The sequence below is a fragment of the Clytia hemisphaerica genome, unplaced genomic scaffold, assembly GCF_902728285.1.
Source record: "Clytia hemisphaerica strain Z4C2 unplaced genomic scaffold, Clytia hemisphaerica genome assembly, whole genome shotgun sequence".
NCBI classification, from domain to species: domain Eukaryota; kingdom Metazoa; phylum Cnidaria; class Hydrozoa; order Leptothecata; family Clytiidae; genus Clytia; species Clytia hemisphaerica.
Window position 1 is genome coordinate 74,914 of NW_027103627.1, and position 21,517 is coordinate 96,430.

General features: G+C 34.3%; 2 protein-coding genes across 2 annotated transcripts; both read left to right on the forward strand.

The window, feature by feature from the left end:
- Positions 1 to 2,722: 2,722 nt before the first annotated feature.
- LOC136802494 (GPN-loop GTPase 2-like) lies at positions 2,723 to 10,835 on the forward strand. Its single transcript, XM_067059222.1, has 5 exons — positions 2,723 to 3,187; positions 3,383 to 3,539; positions 3,774 to 3,934; positions 4,636 to 4,772; positions 10,397 to 10,835. Exons 1-5 carry the CDS (start codon positions 2,774 to 2,776, stop codon positions 10,404 to 10,406), a joined length of 879 nt encoding a protein of 292 aa, XP_066915323.1. The 5' UTR covers positions 2,723 to 2,773; the 3' UTR covers positions 10,407 to 10,835.
- Positions 10,836 to 11,030: 195 nt separating this feature from the next.
- Positions 11,031 to 19,508, forward strand: LOC136802493 (ribosome production factor 2 homolog). The gene is made up of 10 exons (XM_067059221.1): positions 11,031 to 11,114; positions 11,412 to 11,544; positions 12,479 to 12,516; positions 12,654 to 12,693; positions 12,869 to 12,950; positions 13,976 to 14,052; positions 14,625 to 14,724; positions 16,035 to 16,137; positions 18,278 to 18,422; positions 19,253 to 19,508. Exons 1-10 carry the CDS (start codon positions 11,107 to 11,109, stop codon positions 19,433 to 19,435), a joined length of 909 nt encoding a protein of 302 aa, XP_066915322.1. The 5' UTR covers positions 11,031 to 11,106; the 3' UTR covers positions 19,436 to 19,508.
- Positions 19,509 to 21,517: the final 2,009 nt, after the last annotated feature.

A 21,517-nucleotide genomic window follows, 5' to 3' on the forward strand; every position in this document is an offset into this window, starting at 1 on the left:
GTGCCCTGTGTCTAAGACATGTGTGACCTTATGTTCTAAAACATAATTTCAAAGTTATTTTTGATAATGAAATGATTTTATTTCAAGAAATACAAATAAATAGCCGGTCTGTGAAATTAAACATGTGGTAACCATGATACAATTCGACTGCCTGGCGTTGTGATGCAATTTGCCATTATTGCCCATATTGGGGTCCATAATGGGGTCCATATTGGGGTCAATATTGGGGGGTCCAAGTTATGTCTTCTCCCCGTAAGGGATCCTAACTTAAGTCTCAGGTTAGGAATGCCCTTAAGAAGGCCATCAGCCTTAAATTGTGACTTCAAGCTCCAACCCTAACCCTAATACAATAATGACCGGTTAGTGAGGGCTGTACTGAGAAATGACTAGACTTTTTTTTAATTTTAATTTAAATCAAAACAAAAAGAAGGAAGAAGGAAAAAGTTCGAAGAGTAGTGATGAGTTTTATCTTTTTTTTTATATACGTGGGACTCTTAGAAAACCAGTTATTTGTTAGCTGCAAGGTGAGATTAATTTACTATGATGAGTAAATAGACTTAGCACTTTCGTCAAAGACAAAGAAGAAAGGTAAGATAATTAATTTTTATTCTTTATTGTTTTGGTCGGTCATCAGTTAAGAGGAAAGAAGGCTGTAAGCAAACGGTATATATAAAATAAAGAACAGAGTTGGTAAAACAGAAGAGGGTTAAACAGGCAGATCAAACTGAAGTATGGGTAACTTATAGTTTCCCAGGTCACACGAAATATTGAGAATATAAAGGAGGTCAAAGAGACAGGGCCTTTTTGTTACAAGAGAAATCAAAATTGGAGGAGGTCACATTGAGACAGGGGCATGTGCTTAGTCGGAGAGGAGACGCAATTATAGAAGAGGTCAAACATAGACAGGGATGTCTTTTTTTACGAGGAAAATATAATTAGAGCTAGAGGACGTCGTGTTGGGGCAGGAAGTCTTTTCGTTAAAACGAAAGAGTAAAAACAAAATAAATTGAGCACAAATGAAGACCACAAAGCAAAGGCAAGAAACGGTTTTACTTCATAAATATAAATGGTTTATGATATAAAATAAGGCTCTTTTTCGGGTCAGCCCTTTATTACAGTTGTCTAATTTTATTAAAAGGTACTATAATTCAGGTCTTTAATTTTATCTTTATGAATTAAAGCAAGAAAGAAGGAAAAGAAGAACTCAAAAAAAGGTGGTAAATCCCTGGGGAAAGTAGCCACAACAAACAGAGGCCGCTTAGAAAGCCGCTTTAAAGTGAAAGGAGAGTGACCGATCCATAGCCGATAGAAAAAGAGGCGGGATCGGTAAAAAGCCACTGTTCTACCGCTTTTTGGTCGCTCGGTCTGGACGGGTCTTTTAAGGTAACTTAAAATCGCTTGGGGAGTTGCAAATGACAAAAACACAATTTTATTGTTTTTTTATGCTTTTTTTTTTCTTATTTATATTTTGCCAACAATTTCTCCATCTTATTTGCACGTCATATGGACATTTCTAACACGAGCAAACTCAATGCAGACCCAAGTTCTTTGAGCAACTAGTCGAGGAATGGTGATCTATTTTTTCAAAAGTGTTCTCACATAGCACACACAAAACATCAAAACCTCTCTTGCAGATTTCCACATCTTTTTTCAGCTTTTCCAAAAATATTATCCCACAGCTTGATTTACCATATTTTTAAATTCTGTACCGAGTTTTGACGCAACACAGATTTTTTTGGTATTTTTATGTGTAAATGTCAAGAGAAAAGTTTGCTTGCTGTGATTGATGATGTTTTGAAATTTCAACATGAAAAAAAGTTTTTTTAATAACTTTGGCACTACTTTTTCAAATTTAATGTATGATAACTCAAAATTCAAGTTAGAGTATCCTCTATACGATAGAGAATGAAAGAAATTTAAATCCTGAAGCTTAAAAAATGTCAACAAAGCTGTATTTTTCTGTATCTTTTTTTGATACACCCGGTATATACTATAATGAAATTTTAATTTGTTGTTTCAGTGAAATTCCAATAGACAAAGTAAAAAAATAACCATGCCAGGAAGTGATGGTACTTTAGGCCCAAAAGAAATGGATGTCTTAAAGACTCTGCTAATGTTTACAATAGCAATGTTATCTGTACCAATTGTTTCATATTTTTTCGTCAGAACATATATTTTGGAAGCAATTTTTGGTTATGAAGATGGTTCAGTTGCTTCTGTTATTCTGGCTGTTGTTGTTATTCATATTATTATTGCATTGTATATTTGGACTGCTATCAAAGAAGAGAGAATGGATCGCAAAGATGAAAAAGCTGATTGATTCTATTTATTCATTTTTAACTGGTTTTATACATTAAAGATAGCCTTATAATTTATTAGATAACTAGCATTTCATCTTGTAAGTAGCTTTTGCAATGCAACAACAACCTTTGAAACAAAATCAAGTACAAATTAATTTGATTAAATGAATTTTTAGGTTAATTATTGGCTTATAAACTATTTTTACTATTGAAATGTTTGTTCAATTTTAATAGCAAATATTGAAAAATTGGAATGCTTGAAACACTCTTGCTAATAATGTCTGCCAAATTTTATAAATTTCAAAGGATTTATCCCTCTGCCCTGAGGTAGATTTTCTGCCTCTTTTGATTTTTTTCTAAATGATAAGAAATGTTACATGAAAGAAGTATTGAGTATGAAACATTTATTTTATTCTTTCAGATTAAATACAACATGAACATGGAATAAAAAACAATCAACAAAAAAATATACAATGACAGAAAAACTTAAACCATGCTTTGGTCAACTTATAATTGGTCCACTTGGGAGTGGGAAGACTACATACTGTCATGCTGTCAAAAATTTTCTTACTGGAATTGGAAGAAAAGTTGTGATATTTAATTTAGATCCTGCTAATGACAACATGCCCTTCATTCCTGATTGGGATTTAGCAGAACTGATTTGCTTAAAAGACGTCATGAATCTTTTAAAACTTGGCCCAAATGGTGGTCTATTGTATTGTCTTGAATTTTTAGAGAAAAACTTTGAACATCTGGAAACAAAGTTAAGAAAGTTTCAAAATGATGGTTTTTATTTCTTATTCGATTGCCCTGGTCAAGTCGAGCTTTACACCCACCACACATCTGTACATTCTATAGTAGATCGCCTTGGTAAACTGGATATTAGGGTTAGTAACTAAAGTTTTCAATTTTTTTCATCAGAATTCCATAGTTTTTAATGCTGAATAGAACAACTTATTTGATTTTAATCTTCCAGGATCAAAACAAATGACATCTCTGTTTGTTGTTTTTCACAAAGCAGTCATCTTATGGTAGAAGATTAATAGGTGTATCCGTTACCTGAAATACTCGCTCTTTTTTAGTTAGTAGCTGTTCACTTGGTAGATTCACATTATTGCAGTGATGCTTCAAAATTCATATCTGTTCTGTTAACTTCTCTATCAACTATGTTGCGGATTGCTCTTCCACATATCAATGTTCTTTCAAAGATGGACCTGATCGAGAAGTATGGGAAATTAGGTACCTCCTTTCTTTTTGAATAAAACATCGCATTTTATGACCCCTTGTTATAGCTGCAAATTCTCTCATCTCATATGGATATAACATGATATCACATATCACAAGCATATCATGAAGATCCACAGACAGGATAAACATTTTCTTTGGGATATTTAATGCTCACAACACCAAAGTCTAAAAGACTTCAGCGGCTTTACACTTTTTTAAAAAAAATTTCCATTTTTTTTCTTTCAGCTTTTGACATTGACTATTTTACTGAGGTTTTGGATCTACATTACTTGTTAGAGAACTTTAAAGAGGATCAGAAAATGGGAAAATTTGCAAAGTTCAATGAAGCATTGATTGGTGTCATTCAAGATTACAGTTTGGTGTCTTTCTCCAAACTCCATGTGGAGGTTCTTAATACATTTAATTAACTCTGGACTTTTTTATTAAGTCACTAGGAAGGGTTGTGTAAGTCAACAATAAATACATTTCTATTGATCCAATCACAATCACTTTTATTGGTTTAACGATTTTGTCCAAAATATATCCCGCAAGCAATAAACAAAATTCCCACCCATTAATTTTTTCAAGCCATTTGCCAAATTAAATCCCCTCGGAAAAATTTCTTCTTTTAAGGTAGTTTTATATATTTAGACTTGAGAAATCAAAGACAGCTTTCCTATAATCAATGCACTAAAATGGGCTTTTCCAAAAAAGAAATTTACCCCCACTGTTGAGGATATTGATTTTTCGAAGTATCAAACCCCCTGGATATCCTCTATTAAAAATATCCTTAACTCCCTGGATATTCTCTCTTATAAAAATCCTTACCCCTGGATATTGTATTCTTTACTTGAAAAGACACTTTACCCCCTGGATATCCGCTCCCTTGTAAAAATTAAACTCCCTGGATATCCACTTTTGAACAAAAATCGTTAACCCCCCTGGATATCCACAACAGGGGGGCACGGACTATTTCTGGAAAAACCCAATAATTCTAAAACTTTTTCTTTCCTATTTTTTTTAGTGTGTTTGAAAACTTTTGTGCTGCAAGTATTGTTGTCCTCACCCGGCTTACTAAATTTCTTTATTATTGTTTTTTAATTTCAAGAACAAAGAAAGTATGTTGAATTTGATGAAAATTGTGGACCGTGCAAATGGATATATTTATGGTGGCTTATCCAAAGAGAGTGATGATGTCATGGAAATGATGTCTGATAAAGTTGGTGCTGATCTAGATTTTGAGGCGTATCTTTTCCCCTTGTTGTAATTATAGTACATTGTGTCTTTTGATAGTTTTTTGTGCCAGGTGTTTCTGAAAGGGCCTAAGAACAGAAGATCTTAAGAAATTGCCTTCTCTTATTTTTGGACCTACCCCGGTGGGGTGGAGGTCCTATAAATTAACCTTTGTCCGTTCGTCCGTCCGTTCGTTCGTTCGTTCGTTCGTTCGTTATTAGCTTTCCTCGTGATTGGCTCATTAGTTTTTTCTGATTTTTTGCACAAAGATGTGTAACTATAAACCCTCGAATGTGACGGAGCCCGATTTTCGAAAAAAAAATTTTGGGGGCAAATTTGGGCTAAAAAACGGCTAAAAAACGGCTAAAAAACGGGTTTTTTGGACTTTGTGAAAAATTGGATCATTAACTTTTTCTGATTTTTTGCATGAAAGTAGGGTACCATCATAGGTAAAATATGGTTCAAGCAGATTTTTTCAAAAAAATTTTGTTGGCCCAAAAAACGCATGTTTATCTATAAGAATCACTATTATTAAGCATACATCAATGTTCTTAGTTAAATTACTCAATTTTTTTATGAGATATATGTTTTTTTTGCTCATGAGGGCTTACTTTTGAAGAATTGTGTGTGTTTAGACATGAAATTTTGGTTTCTTGGCGTGTTTTTACAGAAAAACTGACCAAATTCGATATTTATTTATAAGCACATTATCAATTACTTAGGTATTAGCTTTTCTCGAGATTGGCTCTTTAATTCTTTATGATTTTTTTGCACAAAGATGCATAAGTATATACCCTCGAATGTGACGGAGCCCGACTTTCGAAAAAAAAATTTTGGGGCAAATTTGGGCCAAAAAACGGCTAAAAAAAGGGTTTTTTGGACTTTGTGAAATATTGGATCATTGTTTTTTTTCTGATTTTTGACATGAAAGTAGGGTGCCATCATAGGTAAAAGATGGCTCAAGCAGATTTTTTCAAAAAAATTTTGTTGGCTCAAAAAACGCATGTTTATCTATAAGAATCACTATTAATAAGCATACATCAATGTTCTTAGCCAAATTACTCAATTTTTTGATGAGATAGATGTTTTTTTTGCTCACAAAGTCTTGAATATGAAAGAATATTTCAAGAGCATGAAATTTTGGTTTCTAAACGTTTTTTTTATAAGAAACAAACGACTAATTTTGATAGATCGTCACTATTTGTGTTCTGAATGATTGTTAATGGTCACGCTCACGTAGATATCAATTATATATGTGTTAAATGCATAACTAGGTAGGTCCATAAAAGTATCACTTGTTACTTTTTTGCTTGCAACTAAAGATTTGTTTTCATTTTTCAATGATTTGAATCTTGATAGAGAATCTTCCATTCTAACCAGGGGGGGGGGGCACGCAGTTACGAAAAGACATGATGTGTAGTAAGTGCTTTTTCAACACTTTTTTTCAGGACCACCACCCTTTGCAGTTACTACACCTTGGTAGTAACTGTTTTCAGAAAAGATTTCCAGGTACCACCCCTGTTTTTGAGTGATATCATCAAAAACATGCTCGAAATTACCCTAAATTGTGATGATTTTTCAACCTAAAGCCATTTTTGTGCTAGATTTTCTTTTAATTTACTTGGTTAACAGCTGTTGAGAACATTTTAATGATAATTAGGGAAAGCATAATTTCAAAGTTGGGTCTGAGACAAATTTTTTTTCCGTCCATTTATAACAAAAAAATATTTTTTTTAACAAAGAATTTTTTCACAAAAAAATTCATTTTTTGTGAAAAATTTTGAAAGTTCTTTAAAAAGAATTAAAATATAAGCACTTACTACACCAAAAGTGTTAGTTTTAGTGTTTGGCATCACCCCCAAACAGCAGTTACTACACTGTGTAGTAACTGTTTTCATAACTTCTGAATACAGTACCACCACGGTAGTAAGTGTCATACTGTCTTGTAGTAACTGCGTGCCCCCCCCCTGTTCTAACATGCCTTTGAGATTGCAGCAACTTTAAAACCTGTTACACGTTTTTTCTTTTAAGAAACACACTTTTAAGAAACATGAGGCTCAGAATGCCTAAAAACTAAGAAACATCTAAGAAACATGTTGAGGCTGAGAATGAGAAAAAAACATTTTTTAATTCGGTTTTTTTTAAAGAACCTTCCAATGAGGCCCCCCCAGCGGTTTTCGTGATGGCGTGATTGGCGTTTTTTAAGTTCGTGATTTCGTGATTTGAGATTTTAAAATGCGTGATTGCGTGATGGGAGGAACGAACGTGATCGTGATAGATAAGAAATTTAACTCGTGATTACGTGATTGAGACTGTGTTTCGTGAGCGTGATAAACATTTTTTATCCAAAAATCATTTTTGTTTACTTTATAAGAATCCGAGGCCGTAAATATACGTTTTTCGTGCGGTTTCATCTGTCACTAGCTTGGATAACGACGTCTCTCTACCAATTGCTGTCAATTACAGCTCGAAAAATGGAAAGTCAGGTGATAACATTAAGAGTTCGTTCATTAATCAAGTAAGACTGATACAAATGTGTGAAAACTGTGCAAGAAAAGTAGAAGATCCAGAAATGATATTAGCAAACGATACATTCAACATATGCGAAAGCTACTGTGACGAGTGCTTCAAAAATGACAACGTGTGCGCTGAGTGTACATTAAAAGGGCAGACACATGTTGTCCCGTCGCTCAGAGCCTGTGAAAATTGTCTCAAGTATGACATAAAATGTATTAAACGGGTAGTACTTGTTATAACCGTCGATTGCGAATCTGGTAATAAACTTTGTTTGAAACAGCTTCAGCAAGGAATCACTGACAAATCTATTGATCCGTATCTTTTACTGCTTTCACTTCTTCCAGACGTACCGCATGTACTTAAAACATGCAAGGCTACTTTCGCAAATTGGTATCTACAATTGCTCAATGAACGTGGTTGCCTTTCATTGTTTTATACCTTGAGAAACAGGGCTGATCCTGAGGTTCGAAAGCAAATCCAATCTCATCTCAAAAGTAATGACTTTGTTCGCAACAGGGACCGTCAAAATCCTTCAGCTGTTCTCGCTCTCTGTAATCAGGCTCTCCTGACATATATTGAAAGTTTAGGTATGTTATTCCATTCCATCGAACCCAACACCTATAACTATTGGTTTTTTTCCTTATTAAGGACGACTTTTTTCAAATCAGGACAGGTTTTTCGGAACATGTTGGAACTCTTAAGAAAGTTAAAAACATCTAAAGGCTTTTGATATAAAACATATAGCAACAACCTTTTAATAAAGTAGTTTTCACTTAACATGATTCAGAAATTTTTGACATATATTCTCATTAAAAACTTTCAGACTATGTGACGTACACGATAGTCCCAGAAACAATCCGTTACACGCAGCTGAACCGTAAAGAAGCATACGCAAATTATCGTCGGTAGCAGTTGGTATGCATGGATATTTATTATTCTTATGTGCAAATGAATCAGGCTCAACAATATATAAAGCTAAATTGCATCATCCTATCAGTGAGATTATCAAGCTGTTTGATGTTTGCGATGGTGACAGAATCCGGTATCAAAGTGGTATTGTTTATTGTTATGGCGGATCCTCGGTTTACTTCCATCCTGTCGATAAAGCTTCTGATTCAAAAGTAGCAGTAAATAAAATTACTTCTAAGAAAGCTATTTCTGAGAAAATGGCTCTATTCAATCTTCCTTCTAATGGCACCCTCACATCTTGTAGAGAACGTCTACTGAGACACCAAAAAGCTGTTTACCAGCATGTGAAATTTATTTCATTATGTTCTATGAAATCTAATTCGATTGGTATGGAGGCAAACATTAGCCATAAGATAACTTATCTCTCTGAATGGAATCAAGTAGTGGAGATTGAAGCAATGGATACTGATCTTATTGTATCTCACAACAGAGGTGTATCACTGTTGAACTTGGAGACAAATTTGATCAACCAAATTCTTGTGGATCAAAGTCCTAAATGTATCGTTTCATACAAAGATGGTTTTCTGTTCCCTTCTAAAACTTGCTTGTATTATTGGAACAAAAGTGGTCTTGAAATCTTTGCTGGAAAAAAAGACACAGAAGGAAGCTGGGATGGTACTACCGCGTACTGCAGGTTTTACGAATGCACTGGGATTGCTGTCGAATTTGATCACGTCATTTACTGTGCTGACAAGCGTGTTGGGTCAATCAAAATGTTGACAACCTTAAAACAAACTGCACAGTTTCTAAGGGGCTTGGGAAAAATTGCCAATGCATTTTCCGTTCTTGAGAAGCATACAACTCCTTAAAGTCACTAGAACAGGCAATATCATTGGTTACGAGCTGTGATGAAATGATTTCTACAAACATCGAATCTATTCGGTCTGTGGTCAACCATCAAAAAAGCCTTAATGGTCCAGAAGGAAGTATTTCAGCAGCAACAACAGAGTCTATTAAGATCTTGCTGTGGGGATTGAAGAAATTGAAGGAGAATGTTGAAACATACCAGTATCAAAGAACCAATCTATTAAGTTGTATGACATTGGCTGTTGAAAATTTGCATTCCACCGTCAACAAGAAACAAGGAACACAAACCATGGTACAATATGCACAATCATTTTCTTCGTCTATCAAAGAATCTATCAAGGCTATTTCAAACTGGAGCACTCACTATTTTACAAGCAGGGAAAGATGGTATCCTGTTTCCGAAACAGCAGTGAAATTGGAAGATATAACATTTCCAAAACGAGGAAACAATACCAAAACAAATTATCTCGAGATCAAAAGCAAGAAATGAGAGAGTGGGCATCAATTTGCAGTCGTAAGACAACGGAGTGGAAGGCAAGAAACAACGATGGCTCGAGCAGGCACTCTACCCGAAAATGCATATTACGAAGAACTCACTCCCAATTCTGAAACAGTTAAAAGAACTACTAAAAATACAAGAGATGATACAAACGAACAAGTACAATCAGATGACCGAGATGATATCCCAGAATATGAATCCGAAAGTGATAATGATGACAATGAAACAATTGTGAATGGCGATTCAAATCATATTGATTCGATTTCAAGTGATGCAACCTTTTTACTTGGACGACCTTCTCGATAGGGCAGAAGTATTACATTTAATAAAAAATATATTGCTTAGGTTTACAAATTGTACTTTTTCATTTTGCATTTATGTATTTCGAGTCTAACTTTAACCATCGCACGTGGTTTGCATGAAGCACTGTAAACTAAACAAAAATTATTACAAGGTTACCATCGAGTTTACATTGCCTTTGTTTTGATACTCTTTTGATAGTAACCGAAGTAACAAGTTTGGTGTTAGTTATACTCCCGTTATATCTAGCCATATCAAAAAAAAAGGTTGGCGTGATCGTGATTTAAAGAAAAATTTTGCGTGATAACGTGATTTGGAAATTTTTTTTGCGTGATTGCGTGATTTGAGAGGTGACTGGGGGGGCCTCTCCAATTCAACCTTCCATGAGGCTGATTATGTCAAAAAGTTTAGAAACATGTAAGAAACATTTAAGGCTCAAAAGGCCGATTTCTTAAGAAACATTGAGGCTGCTTGGTAAAACTAATTTCTTAAAAAAAAACAACGTGTATTTCAACTTAACTCACTATATTTTTTACCAATATAGTAACTCTTAGGTTGAACAATCAGTCATTCATACAAATGTGGAATTTATGCTAATTGAGGCGGCTTAATAGCTTCGTCCAGAAATCAACTGGCGTTGTCTTGTCACCAAGAAAGAAACCCTTTTTTGAATCAAAGAGAATCAATGTTTCGTATGATATCTGATCTCTCTGCAAGAAATTTTGAGAGACCAGGAACAGCTTTTCAAAACAACTACGTCATCACAAAAATAATTGATAAAAATACTATGATGCCATCAAAAAACAGATGATGTTAAAAATTGGTTTGAAATGGCATCAAAATGACTTCATGGATATATTATTCGAAAGAAGAGGAATATTAAAACCAAAGCAAAATACATTTTGTACTGTTATTATTAAAATATGTAAATAATATTTCTAAAATCGTATAAGTTTTATTGTTTGAAGAAATATTGAAGCTCAGTGTCAGTTTGAACAACTGGTGCATGCATCATTGATGCTTGAAACCATTGGTATGGTCAAGAATAAGTACTGTTTCTTTTAATGGAGAAAAGCTTTACTAGATGTTTTAAGCTAATGTAGATATGGAGATTAATTTTCTATTGCATTATTCCGATGAAATTAGGGTTGGTTTTTAAGGCATTTGTGTTCTTTTATTTTTAGGGCTAAAAAATCACAATTATAAAACATATTAAATAATAGTAATACCATTTGGCATACCAAGAATATAATAATGGCATCGTAAGTACTCTTGATTGATCCAATATTTATTTATTGGCTGGTTTTTTATTCGCTAGCTGAATTTCTTCCAGTCACATTTTAAACTTTGCTAGTTTGTCTTCTTTTTATCCATCTCAAAATTTGCATTTTTTTTAGCTTCGATAACCAATATAAATTGTCAGTAACCAATATAATTTGTCAGGCATTGTCAGTTTTAGTTTTGATTAACGGTAATGTAACAATGATGCGGATCTCGTGATATTAACGAATTAAAATTTAATTTCCAGTCACTTTAAAAGTTAGTTTTGTCTTTCGCAGGAAACCGAAGACACAACGCGGAAAACGATTCTTGGCGAACAGAGAATCCAAAATTGACGAGAACACAAAACAGGTGATGTTCATCCAAGGAGGGAAAACAAGTGATATTGTTAATCAAGCCCTACGTGATATAGTAAGCATTTCATTAACTTCTAAAATGCTAATACAGTCGAGTTTCTATAACTCGAACACGCACGGGGAGTACAAATTCGTTCGAATTATTGAAATTTCGAACTATGGAGATTGGTTTATAAGGCATTGTTTACTGAAGAAACCAAAATAATTATTCAAGTTCAGGAGACATTCAAGTAATAGGAGATCGAGTTAAGAAGACTCCATTGTATTTTAGCTTGGAATTTTAAGGCCAATAGTAAGTGGCTATTTTTTAGCGCCTGTAACAACGTTTCCGAGGTTGATATTTTGTTTCAGTCGAAAAGAGAATGTATTTAGAGACTTTTTGAGAGGGAAAACAAATTAGACGCAGCAAAGTTTCATATCACCAAAACACTGACGTATGTTACAGGCAAAGTGGCAGGAAATAAGTGCGTATAAAATCAACGATTTTCAAAAGTCGAAATCCACAAAAAGATAAGTACCATGCATGGTATTGAGTAACGTATCACTTACTCAAACATACACCGAAAATACGGAAAACACTTTGAAGCTCATCCTGTCAGTTTAACTACAAAATTTTCAAAATTTCGTTAAATTTCACTGGAGATCGGAGGTGATTTTTTTCAGAATTTCATGATCTATCCAATGGTATCAAGAATTCTTTGTCAAATCCCACTTTTGAAAATCGTTTGATTTTTTATACTGTACATCAGTCCATTAGCAATAAAAACATTTCTCGGGCCTAATTCGCGTGCCTCCTTAAATTAGAAGTTATGATTCTGGATGGCATCGTTCGTTTTGAAAATTTGCAATTTGCAATTTGTGTCTAGATAAAATGTCCCCAAAGGTTTATTTGTTTGCTTATCACAACGATTTTATAAATTTGTTGAATTTTTATGCCTCAATCTATTAATCTAGATGATAGCTCATATCAATTCTTTTTTTGATTCTAGAACACATTGAAAAAGCCTAATTCACACTTATTTCGAAGGTAACTACTGTTTTAATTTTATTCCAATAAGTTTTTAAAGCAATGATAGTTTCTTTTAACATGTTCTTTTCCTTTGAAATGTGAAGAGATATTAGATTTGTAAATTTAACAAAGTGGTTTTTAAATTTCTTTTCCAGGAAGAATATATTACGGCCATTTGAAGATCAAACGTCCATTGTAAGTTACTTATCCTCTGATTGCAGAAGGCTTAAAGACCCTTATTCTTAAGGACACCAATCAGCTACTTTTTAGCAAATAATCAAACAATTTTTCCTTCAAAATCAATTATTCTGTTTCATTTAAATCAAAAAAATTCCACTTTTGTTAATAATGACTTTCAATTCACTTTTAGGAATTTTTCTCTCAAAAATCAGATGCATCATTGATGGTTTTTGGCTCACATTCTAAAAAGCGTCCACATAACTTGGTTTTCGGTAAGCTTATTTGATTATCAACTAATGTGAATGATATCGCCTTCGAAAAGAACCAATTATGGCCTGAAGTTATTTTGACGAGCAGATATAAGTTCTAAAAGATCTGGCAATTTTAAAATTTGCCAACATAAGGTATAAATTCTGAAGTGTCCGTGGATCTTTTCGGTGTGATTTCCGAAAACCTAAAGTTACATCTCTAGTTTTGAAAACAATTCGTGGATTTGGTTATAGATCATCCTGACACATGGCTCGCACACCCCCTCCTCCCCCGCCTGAGCGGGGGGAGCTACACCTAAAATTTGCCATATAAGAGGTGGGAGCTGCTTGTTTTTTTCGACAGGCGGGGGGAGCTCTATCTTAGGGGGGACCTGCATTAGTTTATGTAACTCTGGGGGCTAAATAACACTTCCTAAATATTTTTCTTTACTGTTGGTTTTTAATTTCTCTAAACCTTTATGTTTTAATGCAAAGTGTGATCTGATCCTTAAAATGCAAAAATGAAGACATTCTATTGCATTCTCTAAAAGTGCACACACATGTAAATAGAGCTTTGTGAATGCCATAAAATTGTTCCCCTAAACTAGGACCTAAAATTTTATCAGGCTGTGGGGACCTTGTTCTCAGGGGGGCCTAAATTTGGCGGCGGACCTAGAACCCCAGTCGGAGCCATGTGGCACCAAGTGTAGAAATTTTCTACATCTGGGTAGTTTGGATTATTAAGGGAGAGAACTAATTTTGACAAATTTAGCGACTTTGGGTGAAATTTTTCAAAATTAGCTTAGCAAAAATTTTAAGTTTTATCTCGCATTTTTCATATGAACCCCTGATTTTTGACGAAAACCTTTAGGCAAAAAAAAACAATTTACCCCGTCCTCCGCCTAAATTACTTTTCGTCAAAATTATTTCCCTAAAGTTAGTACGATCTATAACGTGAGACAGCGTACATAGTCTTGTTAAGAGTGATTTTAAATATTCATAACTCTGGTACAGAGTCTAGTTAAGATTGATTTTGATCTCGTATACAGGCTCGTTCTTCGACCACCACATCTTGGACATGTTTGAACTTGGTATCGATCGATTCGCACCTATACAAGATTTTAAGGTATTTTACTAATTTGTCTATTAGTTCACTATGCTCAACTTCTTTTGAGCTAGAGTCTGTCTGTCTGTCTGTCTGTTTGCCTGTTCCTGTCGGGAACTAAGTACATCATGTTGAATGATCGGGTTTGGCTGAGATTTTAATTTGCACAATAGTTGGATTTGACGGCAAGTTTGAACCCTTTCGGGTTCAGATTTTTGGACTGGAAAAAGTTTTACACTTTAGCCAAACAAGGTCTTACGTAGTTAAGAGGAAAAGCTAAGCTCTGTACAGTTCGTCCGTTTGCCTTTTGATAGTAGAATGTGTGGCTTCAATGGAGTTCTTTAAAAAGAAAATAATTCAATGAATTTCTCAGAATAAAATGACAAGAGTGACGGCCAATCATTCCTTAAAACAGGGCGCTGTGCAACTAAAATTATCTCTATAATGCGGTCTAAAGGGAATCTTCAATTAAAACCCCTCGAAATTTGGTATAGACATATTGTATTCATTTTGATGCATTTAGTTTTGGATAGATTTTAGGAGCAAATAACACGTAAAGGATACAACTTGATCGAATTTTAATTCCCTTTTAGACAGCAAAAGTGGCGTTGGGTACGAAACCTTGTATCATGTTTTCGGGAGAAGAGTTCGAAAATAAATTGGAATACAGAAGATTGAAAACCTATTTCACAGGTATTGTACTTCAAATTTTCTTAACTGGGGTTATCGTCATCATGAAAAATATGAGAAATCTGATTGGCTAAAAACGAGGGAAAGAGGAGAGGGGGGAAATAAAACAGAAGACACAAATGGAATGAAAAAAGTTTGTTGATATTTTTCCAGTTGATGATAAACCAGTTATCACACTTCTACTCGAGTGTAATATAGGATATATTTTTCTCGTTGAGAGTTTTCTTTATTTTCTATATGATAAAAAAATTGAACTCGAAAAATATACCCCAAAAATATACCCCAAATTGTACTCGGTGTCGTGCGATAACTATTATTATTTAGTGATAAATGATATTCAGACAATCGAGTTTTTGTACTTACCCCGGTGGGGTGGAGGTCCTATAAATTAACCTGTGTTTGTTTGTCCGTCGGTTCGTTCGTTCGTCTGTTACCAACTTTTCTCAAGATTGAATGATAGAAATCTTTTGATTTTTGGTACAAAGGTGCAAAATGTGACGGAATCCGATTTTTGAAAAAAAAAATTTTGGGTAAATTTCAGCCAAAAAACGGCTAAAAAAAGGGTTTTTAAGACATTGTGAAAAATTGGATCATTTATTTTTCTGATTTCTGTAAGACATTGTGAAAAATTGGATCTTTTTTTTCTTCTGATTTCTGGCATGAAAGTAGGCTAACATCATTGGTAAAAGATGGCTGAACCTGATTTTCACAAAAAAAAATTTCGGCTCAAAAAACGAATCTTTATCTATAAGAATCGCTATTTATAAGCATAAATCAATATTCTTGTAGTCATATTATTATTTTTATTAGTTTTTTTTTAAGATGAAAATGTCACGGTGGAGGGCAATGGTTTGAGTTTTCTAGAAACATTTATTATTTTTTTGGCTGAAAAACGAATCTTCATCTATAAGAATCACTATTTATAGGCATAGATGAATGTTCTTAGGCAAATTATTATTTTTATTTTTATTTTTTCTAAAAGAAGAAAATGTCACTCTTATATTTTTATTTTTGCCTTTTAAGTTTGAGATTAGCAAGTCAAGCAATTATATCAGCTTCAAACCAACATTTTCTATTTTTAATTTAAGGATTTCAGCTACAGACTTTAGCATCTGTTGTTCGCGAAATTAAAGTCTTTTGATCTAATAAACCAAAGTTGATAAATGACCCCTCAAAATTAAAGTTCATTCTTCTTAGCTTTTTAATGGAAAAGGATTCGTTCATTTAAAATTTATAGTTACCGAACAATTTTTCCCATTCATGTGTATTCGATGACATAAAGTCTAATTTATAATGGCAATCCCATTCTTTAGACTTTTGGCGTGGTGAAAAGACGACCAACGTACGCTTAGAGGGCTTGGAACACGTCGTACAGATCACAAGTGTGGATGATAAAATATATTTAAGAAGTTACAGGTATGACTTTTCTCCTGATTTTTCTCCTGATTTTTCTCATCACGTTTTATATATTATTGTACTAAAGTCTGTTCACGATAAGTGTGCACTCTTTTTTCTTATACCTATAACTTTTGAAGGAATTATTCAATCTTTATAAATTTGGTATCGTTGGAGAGATATTTGTGAGTGGAACAATTTTAAATTTAAAAAAAATCTAAAAAATTCTAAAAATGAAGATGAAAATGAAAAAGAAAAAAATTAAGATCTTAAAAGTGCTATAACTTTTTTTTCACATTAACTTAAAATTAATAAGTGATTGATAAAAACATCAGAAAACAGCGTTTTTAGACGTCAATCAGCTTATAACTTTGTTTGATATCTTTTGAATGGATGATTATTTTTGAGAAATTTTTTCACATTGACGACTTTTGATGATCAAGAATTCACTTCAGTGAAAATGATAGTTATAGCACTTTTCTACAAGATCTTCATTTTTTGGACCTACCTCCGGGTACTCCGGTGGTGGTCCTATAAATTAACCTGTGTTCGTCCGTCCGTCCGTTCGTTCGTCTGTTACCAGCTTTTCTCGAGATTGGCTCATTAGTTTTTTCTAATTTTTGGCACAAAGATGCAAAATGGCAATGGCCAAAATGTGACGGAGCCCGATTTTCGAGAAAAAGTTTTTTGCGGCCGACAATGCCGGAAATATGCCTGGAAAACTGTTTTTTTGGCATTTTCTCGAGATTTTATCATTAGTTTTTTCTGATTTTTTGCTCAAAGATGCGTATTAACAATGCCCGAAACATGGCCGAGTCTGATTTTTGAGAAAACATTTTTCCGGCCGAAAATACCGGTTTTTTCATTCAAGAACATTATTAATAGCAATGCCCACCATCAAGCATGTTTCAATTTGCAATAAAATTGACTTTTGATACCGGAACTATTTAAAAATCGCCGGAACAACCTATTTTCGCGGGAAAGACAGTATTTTTTGAATTTCTCGAGCTGTACTTTATATTTTTTATGAAATTTTGCACACTGATGCAAAATGACAATACCTAAAATGTGACGGAGCCATAGTGTCCTCCCCCCCCTTTATAAAGGGGGGGGGATTCTGATTTTGGCCCTTTTTTTAAAGTATGGGGGAAAATGAAAAATTTGAAATTTGCTGGGGGAAAATAAAGAGGGGGGAAAACCATAAATTTAGGAGATTTTGACTGGGGGGACTTCACTGATCTCAAGGTGATCTTGTTGCAAAACCTGTTTAAGCAATAAAATCAGCAAATCTTTTGGGATAAACCAACTTTTCAATACAATTTCATTTTTCCAGCACTTTCAAGGCTATTTTTTCAAGCTTTCCAAAATTTCAAACTTGATTTAAGGCATTTTTATGTTAACCATATGGGGAACCGCAAAATCTTCAAATAGCCGGGGGAATTCAAAAAAGAGGGGGAACCGAAAAATTTTGAAATATGGTGGGGGAAATAAAAGAGGGGGGAATGGAGAAAAATTTTGATTTTTAGTGGGGGGAACCAACCCAGGAGGACACTATGCGGAGCCCGATTTTCAAAAAAAAAAATTTTTGTGACTGATTTTTGCGACCAAATCTTTCTATTTATTTTTCCCTACAACCCTTCCCTCTCCCCCCATCAACAATCAATGATGATTTAATGCGTTATGCATTTTCGCTTAACGCTATATTTTCTGACTGATTTTTTTTTTCATTTTTCTCCTCGCATTGCTATCTAACTTTCATCATCAGGTAGGTCCATTCAGCATCTAGCTTGTTTCTTTTTCGTTTTCATCTTCATTTTTAGAATTAAAAAAAAAATTATTTCAAATTGTTCCACTCGCTACTATATTTCCAATGACAACTAATTTATAGAGATTGAAGAATTCCTTCGAAAGTTATAGGTAAAAGAAAAAAGAATGCGCATTTATCGTGAATAGACTTTAGTATGCCAAAAGTTGAAATAGGTGAATAAATATAGGCTGTTGGATTCAATCTTACAATTTTGAACTTATAAGATGCGTGTGTGCCCAAAATTTGTCAACATAAACCACGGGATGGGATGGGGGCAGCCTACTTTACACTACGGCCTACGTCCCTCAAATCCTATTATACTAACTAACCATCACAATATTATATAACTTTCAGGATCGTATTAAAGAAGTCTGGTTTGAAGACACCTCGCTTGGAGGTTGAAGAGATCGGACCTTCGATTGATTTCTCAGTACGAAGGAGTCATTTGGCTTCTGAAAGTTTATACAAAGATTCGTTGAAGAAACCCAAATCCAATAAGGTATAACAAAGTTTCGTAATAATGGGCATTTCCAGAAAAAAAACTGAATTTGGAGGTGGAGAATATAACGCATTTTGGAAATTGCCCCGGAACTTGTGATTTATGACCCCCCAGGAAAACAGATCTAATGCCTCGGACAAGCATCAGTTGACCCCCTGGACATTTATTATTACCCCTAATCAGAGGAGCCCCCCCAAAAAAAAAAAAAAACAAGGCAAATTTTGTAGATTTTTCACTGCCCGGACAACATATCCAATATAATCCTCAACGAGGGGGGCCCCCTCCGTGTACAAAAATCTTTTGGAAGAGCCTAATGTTTGCTATTCTCTCCATTTTGTTTTATTCGAGCTTATCCAGAGCTTACCTTCGAGGCTACATCAGTAGTATATTTATAGTGTCAGTGCGAACTACGTAGGTTGAATACCGCTGAAGACAGTATAAAAATAAATCCTGATAGATTTGTTGCAGGTTAAGCTAAATGAAAATGCTTTTACTTTGATCAAGTCATCCCTGTCTCAAAGTCCTGTTGGAACTTCTTCCACTGCCATGATAAAAACTTCTATGGAAATCCCAATTGAGATAGAAATTCTTTTTGTTCCATGCTCAAAAATTCCAGTGGGGATGGTTTTAGAGCGCCATTTTATATATTGAATTTCGATTGGGATGAGATCAAAGTCAATTTTCCAGTGGGGCTGAAATTGAACGGTATTTCTCCCAAAAGAGACTAATTTGGCGAGATTTTCCAGTGAGGCTTGGGGTCCCAGTGGATCTGTGAGGCACACGGCCTGTATCAAGATCTGATTTGAAATTCCGTGTTTTTTCCATTGCAGCCAAAGAAGAAGAAGAATATCGAACACGATGTATTCAAGACAAAAACAGCTCGAATTCATATGCAGAAACAAGATCTAGACACGATGCAAACACGAAAAATGAAAGGGTTAAAACGTCAAAAAGAACCTAAGAGTGATGCGAATAGTGAAGGAAGCAAACGTCAAAAACAAACTGCCGATTGAACAAGCTAATTGATTTTTTTATAGGATGCGATATTTTTTACAAACGAAAATATATATATTTTTGACGCTTAAAGAGACTTTGTGACTAATTGAGAAGTTTTGGATTCATCTGATTTTCTCATTCAGATTCTTAAGCATAAATGTACAAGTTTTCGTGTCCGGGGCTGCCCTTCTTCTTCTCCAAATTTTTTGATAATTGATGTTGATCTATTTAGTCTCTTACCACTATCCCTTAGTGAAATCTGCCTCAAAATCTGCTATGTTAAAGAGCTGTAAGGATGGAAAATAATTCGAATGGATTTTCAGTCGAAGAACGGTTACCCGAAAGAGGTGTGATGCTCCTTTTGCACTTCTTTTTTGAAGAAAATTCGTACACGCTTTTTTTATAAGAATAGTGTACTTTGGATGAGGGTTAAGTATTCTTAAGAAAGTGCCAAAATTGAGGGTGAAATATTTTTACGTATTCTTGACTTGACTTTTTTACAAACATAAGAAATTATCAATTTGAGAGTTTTGGATTCTTGAGTGAACATTTGGGTATTCTAAGATTTGGTCCATTTTCACCGTGATATTCTTATAGAAGATATTATTATTAAAAGAAGCGTGTATTGGAACTGTATTGGAATCAGGAGATACAAAAATGAGATTCTTCTTTTTATCTTTAGCTGCACAAGCTGTGTATGAAAACTTTGATGAATAAACTTAAATGGGGGATTCAAATACCACACACACTAAAAGCAATAGTTGTCTGAAAACTCGATGACTACGAAAATGTTTGAATTTCATTACGCTACTGCACTGACGGCTATCTTTCCAAAAGTTCAAATCATTTTGATGAACTTTGATACGGTAAGTTATACGTAACATACCCTCTGGTACATAGGCAACCTCGTCCCCGTGTATCTCAGGCTTTATTTACGTTATTGATTGACGCGAGAGAATATCATATCTAGCGCTATTAGTAAGAATCAAAAAGCTGATAATGCGCAGGGAACGAGGTTGGTACATAGGCTTTTGCTCATTCTCTAGCGAAAAAAATATCTTCTATATAGGAAGTATATCTATAGGTACATTATTATCTATCTGGTACATTACACACAAGCAGTGTAAATTAATCGGCTGTGACGCACGGGAGGGCGCGCTCCAAAGCGAATCTCCTTGGCAGGGTAGGATTTGAAGCCGTTAAATCCTACCTAAGTTGCGCGGCCCGTGTGGTTTTTATACAAATTCCTGATTAAAAGTAAAATTTTCCGCTACATTGGATTGACACGGACGTGGAGCATTTTATTTTTCATTGATTCACCACATGGTTGTCACGTGCCATATTTTTTTATGGCTTGGGAAAAAATTCAAACGTTCGAAAATTATTTCAAATGTTGCAACATTCGAAAGGCACGTGTCATGTTTTTTATCGCGTGAGAAAAAATTCGAAGCGTGGGAAAAAAATTCAAACGTTCGAAAATTATTTCAAATGTTGCAACATTCGAAGAGCACGTGCCATGTTTTTTATCGCGTTAGAAAAAATTCGAAGTGTGGGAAAAAAATTCAAACGTTCGAAAATTATTTCAAATGTTGCAACATTCGAAAGCACGTGCCTTGTTTTTATGGCGTGGGAAAAAAATCGAAGCGTGGGAAAAGATTTTGAACGTTCGAAAATTATTTCAAATGTTGCAACATTCGAAAAGTATTCATTTTTTGCTCAATTAAGTCAAGTGTGAGCAGTTTTTTCTCAATTTTGTTCGTGTTTGGCTGACAAATGGGTACACAACCGCATTCATTTTTCCATTTAGCAGAAAAATATACTGTCTGACTGCCGTCGAGAACTCGAAACATATATTAGGCTTCTGCTCATATCTAAACTAAACATAGACGTGCATGTGCACTTTATTTAATTGGGGGAAAAGTTAGTAATGATTTAGATTAGATTAATTTTGATTAAAGAAAATAAAGTTCTTGAAAGTTTTCTTATAACAAAGTATTTTTACAACAATGATGACGAAAAAATTCCAACGGCATTCGCTGATTGCTTCTATCCAATGTCATAAAATCAAGACCATATAATGCTAACTTTAACAACATTTT